At 31.0% G+C, this 12,039-nt stretch overlaps 1 protein-coding gene across 3 annotated transcripts in view; it reads left to right on the forward strand.

Annotated features, from left to right (window-relative positions):
- The window catches only part of LOC100165611, a 141,134-nt gene that overhangs the window by 94,801 nt on the left and 34,294 nt on the right, over nt 1–12,039 (forward strand). For all 3 annotated transcript variants that reach the window (XM_029487847.1, XM_029487848.1, XM_001944155.5), the window contains exon 3: nt 5–162. In XM_029487847.1, coding sequence (XP_029343707.1) covers nt 5–162 — 158 coding nt within the window. The remainder of the gene's footprint in view (nt 1–4; nt 163–12,039) is intronic.

The following is a 12,039-nucleotide window of genomic DNA, read 5'->3' on the forward strand; positions in this document are numbered from 1 at the left end:
TCAGGATCACATTCAGGAAGTGTTGGATAAATGGACGCAAATCGACGACGAGATTTGGGCCAAAGTGATAGTGCTCGAAAGAAACCGGCGAGTGGCTAAAGCTTATGCCCGGGCACCAATACTCACGGTGAACGGATCCGACGAGGGATTCGATGGATACAGGTAATAATAACTGTTTAAAATATATGCCTAACACAAATTATTATGAGTTTGTTGATATCTGAGACTTTATGATGGATCGATATCGTGAATATATTATTATATAAAGGCGCAAATAGATTTAAAAAAAAAATATTGAAACGGGACTGTGAAAATTCTCTTAGAGTCGAGAGGTTTAAACTGTACAATGTATAGATATACCTACATATTTGTCGTAATAATCATTTCGCACGGGAATGAATACTGTGCTCAGATTACTCCAGAAGACTACAGACATAATTTGTTGTGCTATCGAGACACGAAACTTTCACACGAAACAAATTTATTTGCTATCAATTTCGTGTGAAAAATCTGGTGTCATAATAGTTCACAATATAATATATATAATATTATAATGGTCTGTTTCTTCACCTGTAGCGTTCTTAAATTCCTACAAAAATTTGTTTCTTCATAGATGTAGAATTTTGTTACTCAAGCGACCTTCAACAACAGTACTGCAATTTGGGATCGCTGCTATAGTTGGCCAAACTTTTTTATTCATTAAATTTTTATTTTTCTAAATATTTCGTTAAAATCAAACATTAATAATAAACACATGTTAACCCAACCTTACGAGTGTCCACAAAAACGTTCTACACAGTCATCGTTATAGGGTGTAATAGCGGAACTCCTGAACTGTTTGAAGGAGGGGGGAGGAGGGTGCTTTTATGATTACCATATTGGTCTAAGTCCCACAAAGTTCGCTCCTTCACTATTCGCGCCTTTGTATTATATACTTTATATAAGTTCCACACATACACGCTGAATCATTGCAATAATAATAATAATTATATATTGCCGAGACTTATTTTTATAAAATATATACCATTGCACTGCTTGTTTCGCTTATTTATTCGTATTTAGTGATTAACGCTTGTTATTATAATTTATTTTTTTTAAAACACTTAGTTTTATTAATTATGCAATAATTAGCATTTGCTTGTAAGTCACACGACAGTAAATTATACAACAAATGTATTATTATTATTAATGCGATACACTTATAGGCGGTGACCTTACAAAATAGAATTAATACGCGTGGCGTACCTATAGGTAGTATACTACAATGTTATTATATATCGGATACCTACTACTTAGTACTATATTATCGTATATTGTTTAAATAATGAGTTTCCGGCAAAATATACGTTTGAATTCTGATTTAAGATGCATTTATTTTATATGTATAGTTGCACGCCGTATACCTAATTTCGCCGGCATGTTGTTTAATATGGTCACGGTATAGATACAAATTGGTTTCGATAGTATATAGGACATATAGGTACATAATATTATATATTATGGATAATACCATGATAAAATAATATAATATTGTTATTTCTCGTAAAAGGTTCATCATTTGTCGGTTGAACCTACGCGGCATTACGATGATAATAAATTACAGTATATAAATTATAATAGGTACATATTATTTAACATTATACTGCCAATTCGTTTATAATATTCATTATCTTTGGGAGACACCTACGTGACGTATTATTATAGTAGTAAGAATAATAAAAACATTAAAGGAGATATTCTGTGGCTTGTGCACATATATATAGGTATTATTATTGACCGCGAAATTAAGCAACTTTGTTTTAAGTTTCTGCGAGAAAAAATTAATTTCGAATTGATTACTCGATTATAATGATATACAATATGTATTACACGTTATATTTAAAACAAACGCGGGGAAGTAAGCAATAATAATAATCATTATGGACGTAAAATGTATATTATATTATTTTCCATCCGATAAAAAATATATTATAATGTTCATGTTTGGGGAACATTTATTATAATTAGTAATTAAATTGATTTTTTTTTTATATTCAAAGAAATAATACCCTTGGCATTGTGGCCATTTCCATGGCTGTTTTTAAATTTTGTATGGTATTTTTACATTGCAGTGCGAAATTGAATAAACGGATTAAATAATAATAACAACAATGATATGACAATTTATTACATTAATTTGTCAAAATCTGACGGCTGGAGGGAGGAGATTAAAATAATAATTATACATCAATGTGGGTTTATAATAATTTTATTTATCTATTACTATATTTCCATATAAATTCAACTTCGCTAATATAATTACATAATATATAGTTATACATGTATAATATTTTATTTTATTTTACATACACGCTCGTATTAAAAAGCCTACATTGCTATTTTAAATTTTCCATCATTTGCTATTATTTTATCAGCCCTCGAGGTTTCGACTTGGGTGTATTATAATATGCTATAGTTGCATTCTATGTATATACTTTACATACCAATAGGTAGTATAATATGAAAATTCTCAGATGGCGTTCGTTTCATTCGTCGAGAACTGTTAAATCATTTCAGTAACAAATATATCACTTTTAACCCAACACTCGATTATAATTGTATAATATTATACAACACATAAGACTTCATAATTTAAACGAACATTTATTTTACAAAAAAAAATATTTTGTTATATACAAATTCAAGGCAATATCACAAAAACTAAAAATATAAATAATATAATATATAATAACGTTAAAACACGAAATCCTATAACATTATACATTATCGATACGAAGTCGGGCGCCCAATTATTGCAGTCGAATTAGCATTTGTATATTTTAATATATATCTATATACATACTCTGAGAAATGTTTCTGGTTTTGGAATTCTCTTCCCGCAAGTCAGTGAACTCTCTCGGCCATATGTACACAATTTGTTTTTCCTCCTCCTCCACCACCACCGTTGCCATCGCCATCACCGCCACCACTACCTCCACATCGCCCTATTCACGCGTTCTTCTGTTTCCTTATACGCGCTATACACTGCACACACGCGCGAGTGCGCGCTTTCCAATTCAACTCAATTATTATTACCACGCCGATAACGAAACCGCAGTCGTTGTTTGAATCGCGACAATTTATACCCGGACTCTTTTCTACACGTATAAGTCTTATACACACTACACACACGTATGTCCCCAAGTACGCGTATACATACATCGCTATATACGTAGATGGCGTGAACCGGGTACACACACTCGTATAAAATATTATGTATGTGCGCGTAAATCGTAAATCTCTTTATAATCTATAAGCTCACAATAGAGTGCAGGCCAATAGCTGAATATTTATTGTCGTTGGCGGCGGCGTCGGCGACGAACGCGTTCGTGCGGGGGGCGCGCGACCTATGAGAACTTTTCGAGATGCGAAAAATAGATTTTGAAACCAGTCGCGCGCTATAAAATATATATAAATATATAAGCATAATATGTACATCTATATTATCTAAAGACGAGAGATTTATAGCGTCGGCCGTGTGATGTAATAATTTCAAAGCAAAACAATAATAATATAATATAAATAACGCTAGAATTATTATTGTAAGTATACCTACTATTGTATATAAAAATAAATACACGATTGTATGAAGCTTATAGACTTAAACGTCTGAACCAATTGGGACCAGATTTTCACACATAATCTTCAAACTCTGGAAGTTTTCTTACCTTCGTTTTTCAGTCCCTATATAAATAGGTTGTCTATAGAAATATAATCTATAGAGAATTGATATTTTCTTGGTATCTATTTATACCTGCACAATGTAAGGGTATCATCAGATAGGATTTTTTAAAAATTCGCATTTTAAAGAGGTTTTCACAGGGATTTTGTTTCGGCAAATGGAAATCTAATATTTGCAGTATACGTTCCTATAACATTATATAGCGCTGTATTTTATACATTTGTTAATTTCTTTACGGGCGAAGTCGGGTTATAATACAGCTAGTATATTATGTGTAAATATTATTATTGTGGTTTATTATATGTGCATTATAATAATAATATTTATTCGTCTCATAATATATTATGTATATAGGGCCGTTGTGGTATATATACGCATTACGTGATGTATAATATATATATTATTTCCTATATGGGTAGACACTAGACATAATACGTCGAGTCGTCGTCGCTGTCACACCGTTTATATACCTACACCTTATGATATCGTGGGGCGTACTCAAAGCGAAAATGGTTCACCGAAGTCTTTAAAAACGTATAAAAATTCTTTGGCGCTCGCGCCGACTGTATTACGGTCGAATGCCAAGGACACTAACGCGCCCATAGCTTCCAGCGTTCAAGTCTCCGCTGCGACTATAATCGTATTAATAATATTATAATAATAATATTACCATTGTTGTGTAGTCGTCATCGGAACATGTCATTAGAGGTTAGAATATTATATTAGTGTACTATAATATACGTACAACCAACCATACAGACTACTGGGTGACTCCGTTTTTTCTGCAATAATGAACTTATTCAAACCTTTTTTAAGAATTATATTATTATTACATATTGCCTATACGTATATGTCCCTGTATTGGTACCAATAAATAAATGCATTGGTACATTAGTATAATACCTATACAGATTCTTAAACGAATTATGTTCACGAATTTCGATACTATCTTTGGGCGTTTTGCCTTTATGGAGCTATATATTATGATTGCGATTTAATCGACTAATTTATTTATCTACTTAATGAATAAAATCGATTAATGATGTCTGATTCATCGCTTAGTTTATCGCTCAATATATCAACATTTTTAACCTGCCCATCTTCTGTGCAGTGTACAATCATGATAGGTCGCAAACGAATAGTATAATATATATAATATATTAATATCATATGGTATAGGTATAGCGTACGCGTATAAATAACATTATATTATATGGTAGTTACTGCTATCGAGGTAGGTATTTATTATAATATTTTTCAAATAGTTTTTTCGCGGATATTCCGGTTGAAACTCAATGTCATATTATTGTGTACGCAGTCTTGATTAGGAAAACGTGGGCTATATAATATTAAATGTACCTACGTCGGGGGTGCCCACGACGAGATGATGGATACTATAAAGTACAAGATATACAGGTATAATCGTAATGTATATATACAAATAATTATCCCGACCTCCGCAAAAATATATTTTTTTTTGTTTTTGGATAAAAACACGCAGGACCATTGACTCTGCGCAACAGTTGTTAAATATTATATTACTCCAGTCGGGTGGGGTATATCGTATATTTCAGATTTTAATAAACATTTTATTATTCTGCAAACTATACATTCGCGTTTATTTTATGATATATGATTTATATATACACCCAATTATGATACAATATATTATGTACCCACCCACAGATATTGCTTATAGCTGTTATGCGGCTACATGGGCACCGCAAATAATAATACAATCGAATGCAAACGTCGCGTGTTTCACTAATATCTAAGATTTGGTCATCGTAATATAAAAATAATAAAATGGCGAATTATTCGATCATTTAGGTAATATATTATATTATATTATATTATATTATATTATATTATATTTACAAGCCGTCGTTATTCCTTTTTTTCGTTTTATATTCGTCTAGACTGGGTCGACTAACTAAATCGTTGCCGGGTGGTATATGATATAATATAGGTAGATATGTACTTCATTTTTTTCCACAGTTCTTTGCGATTTCTTAATTAGAACAAGAATTCGTGTACGCAATTGTTATTAAGCATGATTTTAGTCTGGGCACGACTGCACGACACTTGAACATAAATTTGCACCGTTGCACAATAATATTGTATTGTTGCACCTACGCGCGCTGCAGATGTGAAAATGTCAGTTTGCTATACATTCGAAAGGGTGTTATGATATGCTATTATTATTATTATATTGTGCTCTAGATCTGAAAACACAGAAAATAGTTTCCCTATCGGAATCATTAGTATTATAGCTCGGACAATAATATATAACCAATTATCTCATCTTGTATAACGATAATATTATGTAACGGCACGTGTTGCAATGTAATTTAATATTATATTATATTTTAAAATATTATGATCTATTAATAATATATATTTTAATAACCATGTCCACCGTCCGTTGTATCATTATTATCTCATAATAGATCGAAAAGGGTTACATATAAACATAAATAGTACGTTGGTCTTATAATATTTTGTATGTATAATATTGCTTATTCAATGATGTTTATGTGTATTATACCTTACTATAATAGGCTTACTAAGTTAAACACTCAATATATTACAGAGCCACAATATTACCCTTCATAAATCATATTATTACGAGGCAGTTTTAGGTTTAAACGACCCCGACACAATTAAATAGTAGGTATAGTTAACTGAAATATTTAAAAGAAAAACATTAAATACGACAATTTCACAAAGCTCTTATATTATAGGAAATTTAAGTAAATGTTTAAAAGTTCAAATTATATTAATGATCATCATTAAATATTCAAACAGTTACGATAATACGGCAAGACACCCTACATAATACATACGTATAATGTATTATCTTGGGTATATTTAAATAATTAAATAAACGTATTGTTTATTAAATATATTTTATAATGTAGGTATATCTATTGTTTCGTTTGCGACCACGTAATATCGTTTTAAATTATAGTGTAAATGTCTCCTCTGAACACCGCATGCAGGTTTACCAGCTGTGATCGTGTGAAGCACGCGTGTGTGTGTGTACATTCCGTCTTGCAAAATAATATAATAATAATACAATTCATATTATTATTATTATTGTTACTATTATTGCGGTCAACGAGAAGAGAGACAAAACAACAATAATTTAACTACCTTATATTATATTACTAGCTGATCCCGTGCACTTCGTTTCCCGGCAACCAATAATTATTATTATAGCTTTGAAACCCATGGCAATCATTTATAAACAAACATTTTCATCGGAAATCTCAAAATTCCTGTTTGTGCACCTCCCGGGGTTGGTCCTCTCTCTTTTTAAATAAACCTATCTTCTGAAAAGAGGTCTAATCTCTGTATATATAAATATACCTGATCCCGTGCACCATAGGCGCAAATAGGGGGGGGGGCTTTAGGGGCTAAGCCCCTCAAACATGTCCATAGCCTTCCCAGACATTTCCTCATTTTGTTTTAAGCTTATTCAATATTATCAAAGTAAGGCCCTATTAGCCCTATTAGCCACCCCAAATCTCAAACGCTATTTGCGCCTATGCCGTGCACTTCGTTGCCCATTAAAAATACCAACGATATATGAATAATTTGTTTTTTTATAATATAACGGTTACCATAACAACAATTTTAAACCAATAATTATTATTATAATAGCTTCAAAACCCATGGCAACCATTTATAAACAAAAATTTCCATCGGAAATCTCAAAATTCCTGTTTGAGCACCTCCCGGAGTTGGTTCTCTCCCTTTTTAAATTAGCCTATCTTCTGCTCAGAGGTATAATCTATCTATATATATATATAAATATCTGATCCCGTGCACTTCGTTGCCCATTAAAATTTCCAACGATTTATGAATAATTTGTTTTACATATCACCATGGCAACCATTTATATACAAAACATTCCATCGGAAATTTCAAAATAATATATATTTGGTTGCCATGGTAATACAGGGACACACACCGACGAAAATCTCAAAATAACATATAAATGGTTACCATGGTAACATGGACACACACACTGACACACTGGCATACATTCATTTTTATATATATAGATAGATAGATATATAGATTATATTATTATAATATTAATATTAATATTACATAATTATGTATTAATTTTTATGGAAAATAACAGAATGACTACGGTTGTCGTATACGCGATATCGGCGGCCGGCAGGTTATGATTTCGATATTTATGTAACAAAAACTATATATTGTTATTATTATTGTAAATTCTCGGTGCTGTTTTCGGTCGAAATGACAGGAGAGTTATCGGAGCATAAACTACACCATTCGGATTGCGCGTGTGGTTTCGACATGCAAGCCGAACGCTATTTTCTACGTATTCAATATTTATGTATAATTATATTTATATATGATATATTTATGTTTATATATAAATGACAATCTGTGATCATTGAACACACAATCTAGGTGTTTTTCGTTATTGTTTTTATGTATTTTGTTTTTTTTAAATCGTTTGTCGTCGATCTGTTGAGATTGTCTAGTTCATTGGTCTTACGCGAGAGGCACTTGTATACAATAATATACATATATAAATGTATATAAGAATGATATAACGATAGTTAAGCGCATCATGGTCGAATTGAACGCAGTTTTACTGTACTTATTGTGTATCATTCACAAGATGTTGAACTATTTTTTAAATTTAATGTTTTTAAATCAAACTGTTTTGTGTTTTAATATTATAATAAATACCTACCTATTATATTTATAACAGATTTCAAATGTGATTCCCGAAAATAATTAAATGGTACATAAAACACGACTGTGCGCTTAAATATCGTGATAATATTATATATGAATAATAATAAAGATATATGTCAGACACTCAGATGTTATATTACTATATTGTTATTGTACGATCCCTATGATTGGCTCCCGATTGCAATTTTAACGCTTGCAATACTGAATACAATAATTTACTATGCATAATATTACTATTTACTACCTATATAATAAGTTGTTATGTCTATAATTTCCACCTTATAATCCGTTGTTTGAATTGGATTTTTCCAACGTTATGATAATAAAACGAAATAATATAATGTATATTATTATGTTATTGTTCTCTTGTCACGATATAGGTTAGGTACTAAGGTACTCTAATTGGAGGTATTATGTAAAAAACAAATCGCAAACGTTGCTGTTTTTTAAAATTTTTTTGATAAGCGGTTGCTATTATAACATGTTCGTTGTGTACTTATCTCTACACGTATAATATATCGTATTATATTTTTGAAACCCGAGAACGGAACCGGTTTGAGTAAAAAAAGAAACAAAAATCCTCGTTTGAACTGTCGAATTACACGTTTAATTAAATTGTTCAAACATAATAATAATAGATACATGCATACAGCAACCGATACGATAATAATAATAATAATAATAATAATAATGATATGTATACAAATTGTTTTCGATTCGTGGACAAAACACAGAATATATGAAATAACTTTGTTTTCATGTTTTTTGACAATAATAGCTAATAAGTAATAAACTATACGTGAGGTAACCTATATACGCCATTAAATTCGCGACGGTGTAACGCATAATATTTTCCTATATAATCTAAGTCCGAAATTATCAACAATAATTGTAAATAAATAAATTATGTTAAAACGCAGTAGTGGATTTTAATGTTTTTAGGTCCAAATAGTTTATGTCTGGAGCTCAATAATTATCTTAGAGAATTTGTGTTTAAGACTAATTTGTGTTTAAGATATAATTTAAATTATTTACAATCTTATCATATATGATGCTATTGCTGTATATTATAATAGAGATCATCAATTTATTTATACCTTTAGTCGCCACTTTATAAATTCAGAAAGTTTTCGGGGACATCAACATTGAATGTACAAACGTTTTTTCAAAGAAAGTAAAGGCAAGATAAAATTCAAATTTATGAAAATTTTTCATTTAATTTATCATAAAAAAAAAATTAAATAGAGATATAAAGTTCATCTGTGCGGCCGTCGTTTGGACATTTGAACGTTTGAAGACGTAGATGCTGTGGATCCATTGTGATAAAAATAAAAATTAATAATCCCTTCGATTTCAAGTACTGTATACTAGGCTTATTGACGTATATATTTAAGTATGTATATAATTCATGATATAAGCACATATCGTGCCCAGTGGAGTCGAAAGACAACGAGGGGAGAAGGGGTGAAAAAAGACCCAATGTCACCTTCTTTCGAATCCGGTCAATCCGGTCGGGTCGGGTCCGGTCAGGTCCGCGATAATAATTTAATAATAATATTATCATATTATTATTATTATTCGCATCATCGTAATGAAATCGAACGCGAAACGGGCTTGCGGCGTCGTCGTGTATAATATTATACACCTTACGCGCGTGCATATTTTATGTAATATATTACATTATAATAATATTATCGCAATGTCAAACACATGCTACACAGCTGAGGATGCACGATGGTTGAGATATGGAAAACAGATAGGTAGGTTACCTTAGCAACTTATAGTACCTATACCTGCCGAGTGTCCGCGGAAAATGGCATCGAGCCTTGAGGCGCGACGATGCTCGGATGCAGACGCTTTATCGTGCGTATATATAATATTATCCATTTTTTTCCACGCAAACGTGTATGACATATATACACGTACTGTAGGTATACTCGGTATATTATAATCTGACACATTATATTATTCTAAGCCAGAGAGCCTTGTTGTGCGTCCGATCATCAGAATTCATATATAAATAATGTGATTATTTTATTGGGTTTGTTGTTGAAAAATAAAATAATAATTTCTCTATTGTATTTTAAAAATGTTTTGTATACTAAATAGTAAATATTGTATGTTCAATATTATATAATTAGCACAAGAAAAAAAAAAATAGTAAATTAATTTTTTCTAATAATTAATTAAAGTGTTGTAAATAGTTTTGAGTTACAGATATTACATTTCAGGATGCAAAGATGTTACCCTTGGGTCACGTGGGTCGAGCCCTCGGGTATGGGTTGGAGTGGACATGCAGGAATTAATAGTGAGGAAGCGATCAGGGGACAGAGCCCCTAGGTCCTAGCACATTAATAATAAAAAAACTAGCATTCTTTTTTTTGTATCGAGATTTTATAATTTCTATAATTTTCTGGTTCTTGTATAGACATGTGTATTTGTCGGATTCGGTTGGGGTGTATTATGTATAACTAATCGGTGGTTGAGACATTATATACGCATTATGACTTGTAGGTAGGTAGGTATCTACCTACCTACTTGCATTTCTATAATATCTGTATAATATTTAGTTCACGTGTATGATGTACAAGAAGATTATTCAAAATTAGTAACTGTACAAGGGTCACCTCGAGGGTTACCGAGGGTTGTCATTAAAAACTCCTTATTGGGGTTCTTGATGGACAATGATGCGTTGTGTAATAGAGGGCGGTAAATCGTAGTCTATTATAGTTAGGTACACACCAATGATGCGATGACAGTTGTACATATAGGATGGTTCTCATGACAGCAAAGTGCACTCATTATTTCAGTCAATATTTTTGTTATTATATTATAGGCTTAACTGTATATACATAACGTAGGCACTTTATATTTTTATAAATGTTTTTATGATGGTGACTTTTTAAATTTTTTTTATTAACAAATTATACTTTTTACATTTCTTATCACTTTAATTAGAATATTATTTTGATTATTTTGATATAAAATTGTTTGGAGATCAAACATTGAAGCCCTCAAATTAACTTTAAATTAGATATATATTTATTTGTAAATATTATATAATGAGGTAAAAAGGTATAAGGTATTTGTTCAATATTTAATATTTATTAGTACATGGTTCTCCGCAAAAAATTCTGGTTTAGCATGTAAGAGTAGGTAATTATTATTATGTAGGTACTCGTTTCGGTTTTGCTTATCTCATGTCACATATTAATATCATATATTATTATTATCATCGTTTGATAGGTATACTTACAACTTACACGAAGAAAAACGTTATACACTTATGCCGAGATTAAAACATTTATATCTATTATTATTATTATTGCTACTATTAAATATAACTAGGTATATTATAGAGTGTATTGGGCACTGTGGACGTGTATGTTATGTATTTTGAAAAAAAAATAAACGAAACAGCCCGGCGGGGTTTTTATATATTATTATAATATACGAACCAGCAATATATACATACGTGTAACTGATGCAGCAGTGGATCTTGCAAACAAACGCGTATTCTTCGATAAAAATCTTGAGAGATACAATATTCATATGTATAGTAAATAAATTAA

The sequence above is a fragment of the Acyrthosiphon pisum genome, chromosome A1 (assembly GCF_005508785.2).
Source record: "Acyrthosiphon pisum isolate AL4f chromosome A1, pea_aphid_22Mar2018_4r6ur, whole genome shotgun sequence".
NCBI classification, from domain to species: Eukaryota; Metazoa; Arthropoda; class Insecta; order Hemiptera; family Aphididae; genus Acyrthosiphon; species Acyrthosiphon pisum.